The following is a 14,169-nucleotide window of genomic DNA, read 5'->3' as shown; positions in this document are numbered from 1 at the left end:
CCGTAATCAAAGCAGGCTGTAATGTGATTTGTTTTTGAATACCTATAGTGATGTCAATTTGATATTGTCTGTGTAAAATTGTAAACATATATACTGTGTGTGCCTAAAATATCTCACAATACAATCTTTCTGGACATCATCTTACATTTCAAATGGCCTAAACTACATATGACTGTAATTTAAGTTTATTTTCATGTAACAATGACTTGTCACTTTTAAAAGATGTAAGTGTGACTGCACACCAATTTATTTGGTGGTACAGTGTTTAAACTACCTCTAGAGGGGATGGTATCTTGGATTCCTTCACTTATTCAAAATCCTATATAGGAGCCAGATTCAGATTTATAGTTAACAAAGAGGTGTTTAAGGGGGTTTAGTGGAAGGTAGCAGTCCATTTTAAGATTAATTCTACTGTCACCCTTTATGGTTACAGCCACCTGAAGTGTTGAAGATTTATTTTACCTGTGACCTATCCTGAAGTGCTTGTAGGGATTTCTCATGCAGTACTTTTCTGTGAACTTGTAGAGGCTTGAAGCAAATGCTTTTTTTTTCTACTTTCTGTTCTGAGCTTAATTGTTAATATGGCAGTGTGTATTGATGACTTCAAACTATAAAACCAGAGCAGGCTGAAAAGTTCCCTGCCAATAGACAGCTACAAGCTGGTGTCAGTTTCAATTTAGACAAGGTCCACCATTTACTAAAAATCTAATTTCTTTAAAGCAGTCTGAGGTTTGGTGTTAGTTTCACCCCCAGTTTGACATATTTGCGCTGTTGTCTTTAGCATATCTTTTTCCCAAGACACTAATCAACAGCGCATGGGAGTAGTCATGCTGCATTTTCACTCCCTTTCTCCCAGAGGTATCATGAGCTGGTATTATTGTTAAGGCTGTTGTCAAGCAAACCTAATCTCTAACCCTGCACAAACATTCCCATGTGAATAAAACAGGACAAACATGCCAAACAAATACTCATGGCTTCCCAGCATCTGCATCAGGAAAGTTCTCAAAACAATAAATCCTCCTGCAGTCCATCACACGCAGATACACTGTATACCCCATGTACACACACACACACACACGATTGCCATACTCCAATCCTATGTGATTATCCAGAGCCTGGTCCGCTCACCAAACCTCATGCCACTTCTGTCAGTGCAGCTCTCACCATATCTGAATATAGCAAAGAGGGGCACTGTGTCACTTGATACTGACAGCATGTAGCACACTGTGCTTAGCACTTCCTGGACATCAAGAGGTTAAAATCCCATTCTGGAGACCAAAGGTGTGTCAGGGATAAGAGCCAGAGGCAATAAAAAGACTTCAGTGACATGCCAGAGTGAGGGGGCTTCTGATAACACAAGCGCTTCGATACAGACACACATGTCAAAGCACACAACTTTTTACTGCATCTGTACTTTGGAATTCTGAGACTCACCATTCTTGCTTTGATTTAGTGTCTTGCTTGTTTGGTGGAGTAATGACAGAATCTTTTAAGGTGAAATCAAAGTTCAGGCTTTCTCAACACAATGCGTGAGCTTTTAGCAACATAGTTGCATATTTACTATTATGCAAATATAATTTGATTATCGTATTTTTAATCAGGTCTTCAGGAAGTAAACAAATAGCGAATTGTTCAATATTTTTACAGAATCATTTCAGCACATAATCCGTTCAGACCAGCCATGAGTCAGGAACACCCCTGTGATTGTCTGGAGGGGGGAAATGGACCCAAAGTCTGCTCAATACCCTCTTGCATAGGGCCAACATACACCTTTATAAGGAAAGCTCAATTCTTTCACAATGGAGAACATAACATGGTCTGAAACGCACAGGAATGCACAAACGGGAACACCAAAAAGGAAGAATTTGCTCCTTGATATCACCTAATACCCATATATGTTGGACAGTTTAAAAATGTTGCAAATTGCAGAGGGGTTTATCAGACAATCTTACTAGATCAGTGTTAACCAACTGTGGACCCAATATGTCACCCTCTGCCAACAATGTGTGCTGTATGGTGTTTATTATGTAAGTCTCATTAGCAATCTGTGCAATAAGTGAGTTTTTGCAGATAAACAATATAGGTGTTCTCCTTGTGTTGCATCTTTTTACACTGCATCAGTGTTGAGGCACACGTGTGTATTCCTAAACAAAGCAGGTCTATGAGCTGGGAGATTGTTAGACGAGCGAAGCACTGAATCACTGAGGTCACAGGACAATAAAAAGCCAGCCAGGGACCAAATATCAGCTGACGCTGGTTCATCTTCATTAGGAGCCATGCTGAGAGCAGAGACAGACCAAAGCTTAACTGTACCACTGCGATGAAATACAACCCATCATAACACGAGTGTTAGCGCCGTCTGTCAGCTTGCAAATCACACCAGTGAGATATGCTATGTCCAGTGGCATAATTTTGAGTCCAGCTGCTCTGTGCATGTGTGTGTGTTTCTGCTGTGGTGACTATTAACAGGATCAAAGATAGTTGCTCTGGTTATCTGCTCACCCCAGCAACAACAGGCCCACCTGTTGGCATTATTGCCTTCAAGGCCTTAGTTACTGGTTTTCCACAATCCCTTTTCCAGAACTGACACACTTCCTCTGATACATGGGAAGCAACTGAGCTATTCATAGCAGAAGAAAGCCCTGGAATTTTCCACCCAAACACCGGGCAAACTGGTCCTCAGTCATGTCTGACTGCAGAGCAGCAAAAAAGACCCCAGACTCTGACAACCAGCCACTTGTCTTAAACTGATAGTCTGACTTCACACAACACTTTTGTGACTCCCTCTAGTGGTGAGATGGAAAAGTGCAGAACTGTACTTTTGCATGTGTTAATAAAACTTATTACACAGAAGCAGTTTGTCAGATCATGTTTTAAATATTCATACAATATTTCAAACTTTAGCAAAATAAAAGCCCCATTTATCCACACAGGACAGATTCCAAACACAGGTAATGGACTTTTTGGTGATACAAAAGTTATTATTGCCAAAAGCCATACCTTGCCGTTGCTCTTATTTCCAAATAGTGTTCAATGGTTCCCTTAATGCTCTTAATTTTACCGTTTAACAATACAAATAATACATTTAACTGTGCAGTGTTACTGAGATCTGCTCCGTCTCTCACTAGTGAAGACAAAAATCACAACTGACACCTTTTCATCGGGAGCACGTAACACCTACAGTAAGCTTTCACGCCCACAACCACAACTGTAACGTTATGGGGCCCTGGACAGGGACTCCCAGTGTTTGCTTGTCACATGTTTCTGTCTGCTGCGGGGCCAGGAGGTGGGGGCGGAGTGAGGTGGGTGGGTGGGGACCAGGGTTGCCGATTGTGCAGATTAAAGTCCATAGGGTTACAAGATGTAGACATGATTAAGATTCAGTAAGGAGCTTAACAAAGCCTCTGGTGGGTAACAGAACACAGCCCACATGACTCAGCATGTCATGACATACAGAATATGTATGAATTTAAGCGATAAGTCACAGAGGAGACATGCAATGACAGGAATAGTATATCTGATTAATAATGAACCAGAAAAAGGGGAGGCTGGATTAGTGGAGGGAGTACAGCAAACAGTCAACTGCAGCATGGAGCAGGATGTAAAGTGAGTGGGAAGCATACAAATGAATGTGGAACTGACAGGCTGAGTCAGTCAAATTGTAATCATATGGGAAATGCTCATGCCAGAGACCCACTATACTCTCTATACATTATCCAGTATCATACAGAGCACAGAAATCCACGATGGGATATCCATGTAAAGAGGCAGGGATCACAGTACTTTGCAAATGTCAATGAGTTGACAACCCACTTTGAGAAAAACAAAGACAATCTGCTGCAACAAACTCATCTGACAAGCTGGGCTTCACCATAGCCTGCAGATGAAAGGTACAAAAGGTAGTGTCAGTAGTGCTGGAGAGAGGAATCCCCTCCACCTCTCTGGCAGATACTTTTATAGGCTCTATATATCACGTCATATATAGCTGCAAAGCTGGGGCATCACGTATGCTGCTTCATGTGATGCAATGAAGGTCCAGTGGGAGTGCGGGCCTGCAGGCAGAGACAGACTCCTGCAGATGAGAAAACTGACCAAGTAATCAATGTTTCCACCGGCAAATCCACACCAGTACTGACATAAGTGGGCTGCTACAAATGGCACACAGTGAAAGAGACAAGATTCTGTTTAAAAAAGGAAAATAATATATAAATAAATAAACTTCCGTAGGACTTGAAAGAAATTTGTTGTGATGCAAAGCTATTTCTGGTGAAGAAGTGACACAGGAAATCTTGAAGACTTCAGTTCAAGACATGGATAAAACACCAGCTGCTCAAGCTGCAGCTACACTAGATGTTTTTTCTGCATGCAGCAGTAATTTGGCATCCAGAATGCTAACAGCCTGGTGTGGTCAGATGGAGGTACTAGAATGGGTGGCCTACATGTGGACTGGGAGTGCAGGGGGGCTCAGCCAGGCGGCTAATTGAGAGGACTTAAAAATGACTGCATGGATGGAGGGACCTCTAAGTTATTTATTACTGCAGCAAAGACAGGCTTCCTCAGCAAATACGGTACAGTGTGAGTCAACATGAGTTACTGCTTGAGATCTGCTGCTGCATCCCTCCAAACACCAGGCATTTGTGCTCTGCTACAGCACACAGAGAAGGCAGTTACAAATGAAATCAATATCAACATTTAATTGCTTCACAGATAAAGTGCTGGTCTCCCCACAGAGACCAGAGAGCATCAACTTCAAAGCTTATCACAGAGCTACGATGATTTGGCCTGTATCCCATCATGTTAAAAAGTTAATGAAACCCCTACGCATACCTTGAACGTGTATTGACCCTACTGTAACACTAATTAATACACCACCATACGCCAGTAAGATACAGGATAGTTCTAACAAAGCCCAATAAAAATGTCATGTTTATTTAATTTATAGAACAGCATTTGAGTTTTTAGATTAATTTTGCAACTAACAACAGTAATACATTTAAGTCAACCAAAGTAGCTTTAACCAAATCATCAAGAAGTAACTGGGAAACTGCATTTCCTACATTCTATGACAAACTTTGCTGCAATCCATCACATTTTGATCTAGAAGTCCAGAGGTCACTGTCACTAAATCAAGCTAAAGATTGACGCAACAGGAATCAAAGTTCAGCTAGCGATAGACTGATTATCAGCCTGTGTAATCAGATATTTTTTCTGATTATCGGTATCTGATTATCTTCACTGTGTCCAATTGCTGATGGAAAAGAAAAAAGACGTGCTACAATGTGCATTTTTGACTCTGATGGGTTATCAGCAGCAACCGTTGACTGTCTGTATTCAACACTCTGGGATCTCACTCAATGTCCCGCCCACAACACTATCTGGTTGGTTACATACCAGAAGTAATGGCTTATCAACACTACATAATCTGAATCTGCAAAGTAACTAGTAACTCAAGTTATCAGATAAATGTAGTGGACTTGAAGCACATTCTTAATTAGCAGAAAATGGATATACTCTAGTTAAGTAGCTCAAAGTAGTAAGAGTAGTTATAGTGCTTGAGTAAACTGTACTTAGTCACAGTCCATCAGTAGCTATCTAAATTTGGACAGCAAGATTTTATTTTTACGGCAAATATCATTATCTTTCCTTGATTACTGATCATCTGTATTGATATCAACCGTGAAGAAATCAAGATCAATCCCTAGATATCACATCTGGGAGGCTGATGAAGGCATCTAATTTAAGTATAAAGGGAAAAGAAATGTACCACTCTTAAGCTGCAGTAACAAAAACATATGATATAATTATGTTTCTTTTTCCCCCTTGTCCACTGTGTATTCCCCTAAACTAAATATAAGAAACAGTTGGGGAGGGTCCAACTACAGCTCTGTGTAACGCATGCTGATGAGATAAGGAGAAACCAGAGCAATGGGCCCCTTTAAGGGCACATCTTTAAGAATGCATCTCTACCATATACCAACACAACCATTATGTATGTGGAACATCCCCAAAAGGCACTTTCCATAGTATAAAAAAGTGTATTGTTTCATCAACATGCACAGTTTGACAGTAAAAAACACAGTGACATCTATATTATACTGTGTTAAAGTTTGACTGTGATATAATGTATTTATTTATATATTAACTGTGGTACTTAATAACACATTTCTTACTTGGCGGGTCAGCTACTGAGCAGTCAAGATTATTGTTGTTCTTTTTTCAATAATTAAGATAGTGAACGCCCTTTCTGTTTTTAACTGTTGTTTTGGCTATGAGAACATTTACTGTGCTTTTTTTCCAGCGTATTTTCTGACAGTTTTATACACCGAACAATTCACTGTTGGTGTGTTTTTCAAACATTAACTCAGTAAGTTGCAGCCCTAGTTAGTTTAGATAAACGATTACTTGCAGGGAATTGCATTACAGTTCCACACAAAGCAGCATCCAAGCTAAATGATCAATAAAAAAATCAGTCAAAAATTCAAATGCACTCAACCACAGATACAAAACTGAGCAAAAAACTACAGCTACAGCAGTCCTCTCTGGTGTGCAGCTTGAATTCTTAAAAGCCACTGCACAAACATCTGTGTAATCTTCTGCCTCCACGTTTATGTAACAGCTCAAGAGTTCACACATTCCTTCTATGGGACCCCCTCTCACCCACACTCACCAGGGCTGGTGGTGCTCTGCAGACTGCCCCTCTTGCGAAACGGGGATTTAGGTTTAGGCTTTCCTTGTCCATCGTTGCTGTTGGAGGAGGAGGAAGAGGAAGAGGATGACATCTTGCTGCCTGTGCTCCTGCTACTACTGGAGCAGAGCGTGTCAGAGCTGTGCAGTGGCCAGCAGAGGGAGGGAGGAGCACAAGCTCTAATGCTGGAGCTGTGTCTCACGGTAGGGCAGCGGGGCAGCAGGACCCATACTGGGCCGGGAGAGGCTCCTCTGCAGAGTTGGCTCCTCCTCCCAGCCCACGGCAGGTCAGCGGGCATACTGCACAGCGACAAGCTGAAAGGCAGCCCAAGGCTTCCCCGACTCCTGCTGGGGGCCATCCTTCTTGGTTGCCCTAGCAACCAGGGAATGAGCTTCCTGTATCCAATGCAGGGAAAAACAGCCATCGAGGAGGGCATTGCAGATCAAAGTGTGGAGCTAGCATGACAGCCAGCAAGCCTGGAGAGCGAGTACAGCCCGCCAGCTGAGCGCCAAGGTGAGTGAAGGACAAAAGTTTTTTCCACTCATCTAAAAATAGCAACTAGATACACTGGATATCATGAGGAAGTAATTTCAACTTAGCAAGAGAAAACACAGAGGATCCAGATGAACGGCAGGTAAGGAAAAAAGATAAAGAATACAGAATGGTCAGAGAGGATACGCACAGAAACCAGCTTAGTGTGTAAGCTGCCTAATGAACTCTCAATCTTCTTTGCTGGAAAACTCAGACGGAAGACAGACAGCCTAAACACACACAGCACCGGCCCGCCTGACATTAAGTACTATAAACAGTGACAACCAATGGCTTGCAATCCAAAATCCAAAATGTCTACGGAGCATGACCAAATAAAACAATTAGCTTTAATATTTCTATTCTGCTATACAAACAATTAGATTTTTTAAAACTTTACTTTAACTTGGCTTTACTGATGCATCATGCTGTAGGCACGCTCATCGATGAACTGTAAAATGGACTTCCACTGATGTTCAGTTGTTGTCCCTTAAACTCTGACATTTCATAACAACTGATACATTTTTACAGCGCCTGCTCATGTAAGCTCTAATTTGTTTGTTTTGTTTGCTTTTTTTAAAAAAACTCAAAACCACACTAAATACAACAAAAATTTCTCAGTAAAATCATTACAGATTTTTTTCCTGTCACATTTACACCTATACAAAATGCGCATCATATCTACTGTATATTACTAAGCCTGACAACACTGACTATTGAATGACTGACTATTTCCTATTGTTCTGAACGTTGGGATTCCGTCACAGAGTCATCAGTGCATGGGAGCTACAAAAAAAGAGTAAAGATCTCCATCTAGTGGTATATAAGTTTTATGCACAAAAACATGTTTGTGCATTCTGAGCACTTGTCTGCTGTTAAAGCAGCCTCAGTGTGTCAATTCTAAAACTGTACAGAAAATAGACAGCAGTATACTAATAATTTCATGAAGTTTGATAATTTTTACTCTCTGTATACAAAAGTATAGCACAAAACCTGTTCATACTATGCCCTGAAGATTTGGACGCCCTGCATATACAGCAATGGAATCTTTCTATTTAATGTGCTGAGCAACAACATCTTCTAGTTGCTGACAAAAGTAGAAGAATGTTAATCCTTCCCAAGTTTAAATAAAAATCTTGTTAAAGGGTGTCTCTAGCCTTTTCTGAAATCTGACCCAGTTTTTGAGAGAGCTGACGCTCACCATCTGGTAAAGCAGCAAAGGCTAAAAAGCAGAGGCCTGGTTTTGTCTCAAACAAAAATCTTAACTACCCCCGTGAATAAACATTTTGTTAAAAAGCAAATGACTCACATTCTCAAGGCCTGACCTTGAAACTGTAGCAACAGTTAGCCTGGTAGCTCCTGTTAATCCTTCTTTGGTTTTCTTCTGTGCTCTCTGCTGCTTAGTCAAGCTGTCTGTCTACACACCCCTTTGCTAAAAATGAGACCACTGTGCATATCACTGGCTGCTGGAGGATTTTTTTTCACTCTTTTCAGAGCAAAGCTCATGGAATTCAGCATTTTGTTTGCAGAGGCCATACACCAAAAATAAAACGGAGTGTTCTCTTTTTTCATGAACAGCCGTTCATAGGTAATGTGAAATTCCATCAAACACGACTGAACAAAGCATATTTTTAGAACAGGTAGATTGGGTACAATTTGTATTCAAAAGCTGATGTTGCCAAATCTATTCATGTGTAAATTTATTTTTTCTTTTTACAAAACAGAGCCATGGAATTTTCCTATTAACAGCACTACTTGTGTTTGCAAGAGCTTAACGGAAACTGGGCACTTTGTTTCGGGGGGAATATTTATATTTATGCCTGGTATTTTACCATGAACTGGCAATAGATAAGTTTTGCATTTTTAGATTGGTTCTCTATAAACCAACCTTAACACTGATGCTGGCTGGCACCATTTCTATCTGCTTTCATGTCTCCATTGTAGACTTAATGAATGAATGCATTCAGATTTTGTGCAGTGTTGTTGGCAGTTGCTACCCTGATTAAACACAAAGAGATCTGGTTGTCAACTTGGTAATGCTATGCTCTGATTAAGTTTTTTTATACACAAAAACAGTCGGCAACACAAACATCACTATATTGAAAATAATTGTAGTGTGTAATCAGGAGATAGTGAGGATTAGGTTGCCACCCTGATCACTGTATTTATTTACAGGCACAGCGCACAATTAAAAGTAATTCCACCAGAGGTAGCTAGCAGCGATTTTGCATCTGTTGTCCCTGGACAGGTAAACTAAAATCCCCTAACAGCATCTACAATATATAAAACTGCACATTAAATAAAATGTGAGCACTGCACTACATAACAAGTACAGTAAAAATAGTAGAATCAGTATGATAGACAGTGTATGCCACGCAGTCATTAGTGATGACTCTTTTGTGTTGATTTGAGCCAAAACTTGCGCCCAGTACACTGCAGAACTGTCTCTCAGCCTCAGACTGACCAAATGTGGTCCTTCTCAACTGTGGTACCCGATCACCCCCCGTGGATGCTCTCTAGACCTACCAACTCTGCCACAGCTGGGTTGAGCTACACATTCTCTAAGATTCTGAAAAGTCTGAACATCAGGCAGGCATCTGAGTAAAATAAGAAGCCATCAAAACAGTTTTCTAGAAAGTCACGGTGGTGATAATTTGGCTTTTTATCTAATACTTTCATGGATTTGTTAATACAGTACACAGGCTTTACTGTTTTCAGCCCCTGCCTGTGAGTTGTAATGCAGTAAAACAGATGGGATAAGATTAAGAGCATAGTTTCCAAGTAGCACATCTTTTGTATGACACCTATGTAGTTTTTAACACATGAAGCAGTCATGACTTCAAGTCTCTGACTTAGTCATAAAATACATTCAATGAGTTTTAAGGTGCTAGAGTCATAAACAGCTTGTTTTGTATCTTTCAGACTATACCTCTTATTCAGAATCACACTGAGTTATGTCATATATAGCCTTGTCCATGTCTAATTAAGTAATTGTATTGAATGAGACCTTGACAGATGTTTGCACTGTTTTCTGACTCACCATCTGACATTGTTGAAGACCCACTGGGAGCAAAAGTGAAGTCAGACTGTGGCACAAGACAGGAAATGTTTTCTGTAGGAAACACACAGCAACATAACATTGTCCAACTGGCAACACACAAAGTTAGCTGATAAGCTAACTTTGTCTTTTAAACCGATTCCTTAACAGCTAGGTTATCTATTCACGTTAGATATGATTAGCAGCCCTGTACAATGCACTGAAATGACAGCTTCACTTACTAAAAATGTTATTTCCAATGTCTCACTGGCTGGATAACACCACCACACACGTGACTAAAGGAGTTTTAACGTCTGACACCGAGCTGTGAATGACCGTTAGCGTTAACGTTTAGTTGACCGTCATGTCAGTGAACAGCCGTTTACGTTACACCTGGACAAACCGCGACTAACGGAACAACAAGGTAATAACAGTTTACTCTAGTTAATAGTTCATACAGCTCTTATTGTTCACCTTTGTTCGACGGGCTGGGTTTTGTTTCGACCGACGTCCAGTTTCCTCAAAAGAAGGCGCAGGTTTTACTTTTAAAGGAGCCGCCCGCTGTGAGCCTTCATGTGGTGCAAAGGTCGTCACATGGAGCTCACAGACAACAATCCCTGAAGAAGATGGTCGGTCGTTCTCCAGGAACTCTGCGTCATTGTCAATTTGTTGGATATAAGAGACAGTGTAATCACAGCAATAACTATATTTTAACACCAAAACCTTAATTTAGGGAAATTAAACCAGGTCTCATCCAGTTTTGAAAGCATGCTTATTATTATTTTTCAGACACTTGTACTTCACTTCACTTCATATTACTTTACTCGTCTTTACTTCACTTTTATTGACTTCACATCAATTACTTTAATTTGCTTTACTTTATTATATTTGAGTTACTCTACAGGTTCAGCGTATCACTTCACTTACTTTACTTTACAGATTTTTACTTTACAAATTTTACCTTACAGATTTACAGTTACATTACAGATTCAGACTATCAAAAAAATACACGTATTACTATCAATGGGATAAGATAGGACTTTTTGATCTATTCTAAGTAATTCTATTTCTGAGTTGGCTGATTAAAAATAGCTCCACCTTTACCAGCTGAAACATTAAAGGGATATATTAATAATTATAATCCAAAAATATAATAGGCTACACATAATTCTGAAATGGACCATTCTGCATGATGAGTACCTTTACTTTACTCTCCTCTTTAAGTATACATTCGATGCTCGTACTTCTGTATTTTCACTGAGGTAGAGGTTTTGAGTAGCCTTCTTCTTCAAACACTAATCAGCTATTGAACTATCCAAAGTAGGTACTGTGCAGGCAGAATGTCTCTGTCAGTGTGGTAGTAAATTAAAGTAGTCCAGTGGAGGTGGAAAGTATTAGAAAAATGAAATTGCTCAAATAACATTGTATATTTCACATGACATGTTCATAGTGTATTTCACATGCTTCAGTTTGTGTTTTCCACTGAAGGAAAAATCAACAGGCTGTCTGCAAAAGCAAACTGGAGGGCTGCCAATCACAATCAGTAAAAATAGGAACACACATACTGTGGCGGTACAATGTTGGCAGACTTGGGTCCAAGTTCAACATCTCATTTAACCATGTGTGTCAGTTGTTATTAAAAAAAAAAAAAACTTTCATCTTTATTTAACCCTACTGATAAGATTTATAACAATCATTTAGTAGCTCCTGTTACAATATGATCATGATATGATGTTGATTTATGCACTGGTCAAGTACAAGGCTCCAGGTTTGAGTGGTAAATGGTTTCTGACAGGAAAGTTACTCTATAAACACACAAGGATTTAAATGTATACTCAAAGGTGACTGTATTATAAATCACATTATTGATTCATTAGTAGCTGCAATGTTCACTTTTATGTCTTACTTCCTCCTCTTCAATCCCACTTCATTTGTCTTGTCAGCTTGTTGTCCCTCTCACAAACAGCACTCTTTTGTAAAAATGCTTACAATATGCCTGGAAACAAAAAATGTGATTGTTGTTCTCTTTCTTTTCTTTCCCTCTGTCCACGTTTCTGCCACAGACTCCGGCTGTGACCCTCTTGTCCATCTGCTTTCACTTTGCAGGAGGCAGGAAATGTGGTCCCAAGCCCTGACCTCCATCTGGAATCAACTTTTTGAGTTTGTACAGTAACAATATCACCCTTACAGGACAAGGTCAATAACAATTACAACTGAAATAAGATTAAGATTGCACAGCTGGGCCCTCCATCTGTACTGAGGCAGCAGAATATATTGACGACTGCTGCTCAGAATCTCCCAAAAGTGTTAATTGGAAACGAAATCTCGCCTTGGCTGCTGTATCCCATAAGGATGAAAGCATCAGCAGTAGAACCATATGCTCTCTTAATATTGGCACACAGTAATCTCTGCAGCTGAGCAAATCAGTGTTTGTATATTGAAAAAGTATCAAATCCATAATGGGAAAGTTGTTAGTTGTTGTTATTTTAGTGACAAACACAGAAAATGGAGAGCTTTAGCATCTTTCAGCTCATTGTTTTGGTTACATGACCTTAACTCAGGTGTTTTTTTTCACTTTCATTGATCCCATCAGCTGCAGCAGCAGCAGGTGTTTTCAGGGCAAACCTGAAATATTTTGTATTTTATATGTATTTTACCTGACAATCATCAAATGGCAGAGAGACAAAGTAAACAACTAGCTGGTGAACATGTTGAAGCATTTAGCAGCTGAAGAGCAGCTAAGATTTACCTCAGGAATTAGTGGAGCCCCAACCAGAGCTAAAAGGACAGTTAATATGGGACTTATATTCATCAAGTTGACATAAGCATAACTCCATAGAAGTACTGATACTGGTCGATTGCTGAGTTTTTCACCATAACAACCTTATAAAAATGTCAATATTTATTGACGGCCAAGTCGCAATAAATTATTACTGCATCTTTAGGATTGTACAGGATGCATTAAGGTGGTTTTAATGTTTTAATGTTCCCTACACATACTGTATGTTCTCTTCCGACTGTTGTGCATAACACGTTCCAGGTTATGGTTCATCATTTCACTGTAGCTATAAGTACATTTTGCCCTCTTCCAGGATCTTCCTGACTCTACTTTAGCCACTGTGTCATCCATTTTCATATAGTGTATCTTTAGATAATCCATGATGTGTTTTATATAAAGTGTGTATTTGCTTCTTTAATCACCTTTCTTTGCCTGTTTTTATAAGTTGACCTTATACCCCTACCTGTGCAAACCTCAATAAATCTCATCTTGTCCACCTCATTTGCAATCATGCTGTTCTTGGAGGGTTTGTCTTTTCTGTTTGCAGTTAGTTTTTATCATGAAGCATATATGAGAAAAGCATAACGATAGTTTTCGGCTTTAGCTTTACATGTCTTTGACCCCATACCATGACGCTAGATTGATTTTATTGTAAGCATATGGTTGCAATTCATGTGTTGTAACTTTTGCAGAATTGTTTTTCTTTAAAAAGTATTAATTAATTACTGTGTATAAACAAAATGTATATATGTTCACAAACAATATGAAAGAATTGATTTTGTATCTAGATTATAATTAATTAGTCCGTATCAAAACCCAACATTAAAGCTTTGATTAAAAACTGAGTAAAGCAGAAGATTACAGACAGGAGCAATCAAAAGGCGGTTATTTTCCGCAGAATATGCAGGGATTTATTTCCGTTTACGGCATGGGGTACTCACACCAGCAATCCCATGACTGTGAGAAAGAAAAAAAAAATGTCAGCTCTGGTTTAGTCTAGGGAATTTATTTTAAGAAGTCACACATAAATGTGTCTTGTTGGATTCCCAATAGAGAAGGCTCCTCCTACCACCCACCACAGCACTGAGAAATGTCACTAGGTAATAATTGCCATGGGGATGGCAGAGCCTGGTGAAGCTG

At 39.6% G+C, this 14,169-nt stretch overlaps 1 protein-coding gene and 1 long non-coding RNA gene across 7 annotated transcripts in view; one reads left to right on the top strand and one right to left on the bottom strand.

The window, feature by feature from the left end:
- ampd2a (adenosine monophosphate deaminase 2a) overlaps positions 1-10,858 on the bottom strand; it is a 35,758-nt gene extending 24,900 nt beyond the window's left edge. The window contains exons 1-2 of one of the 6 annotated variants that reach the window (XM_030419508.1): positions 10,725-10,858; positions 10,254-10,325 (exon numbers count right to left, since the gene is read on the bottom strand). In XM_030419508.1, the coding sequence (XP_030275368.1) occupies positions 10,254-10,263 (10 nt within the window). In that variant the 5' untranslated portion in view covers positions 10,264-10,325; positions 10,725-10,858. Of the gene's footprint in view, positions 1-6,667; positions 7,194-8,522; positions 8,680-10,253; positions 10,326-10,492; positions 10,527-10,724 lie in introns of those variants that run through there. The other 5 variants (XM_030419509.1, XM_030419512.1, XM_030419513.1 and 2 more) reach the window with 5 other exon arrangements.
- On the top strand, positions 7,062-13,530 carry LOC115583083 (uncharacterized). The gene is made up of 2 exons (XR_003984300.1): positions 7,062-7,198; positions 12,314-13,530. It is a non-coding gene; the product is annotated as an uncharacterized LOC115583083 (long non-coding RNA).
- Positions 13,531-14,169: the final 639 nt, after the last annotated feature.

Source organism: Sparus aurata, chromosome 6 (genome assembly GCF_900880675.1).
Source record: "Sparus aurata chromosome 6, fSpaAur1.1, whole genome shotgun sequence".
Taxonomy (NCBI): domain Eukaryota; kingdom Metazoa; phylum Chordata; class Actinopteri; order Spariformes; family Sparidae; genus Sparus; species Sparus aurata.
This window is presented reverse-complemented; position numbering and strand designations above follow the sequence as displayed.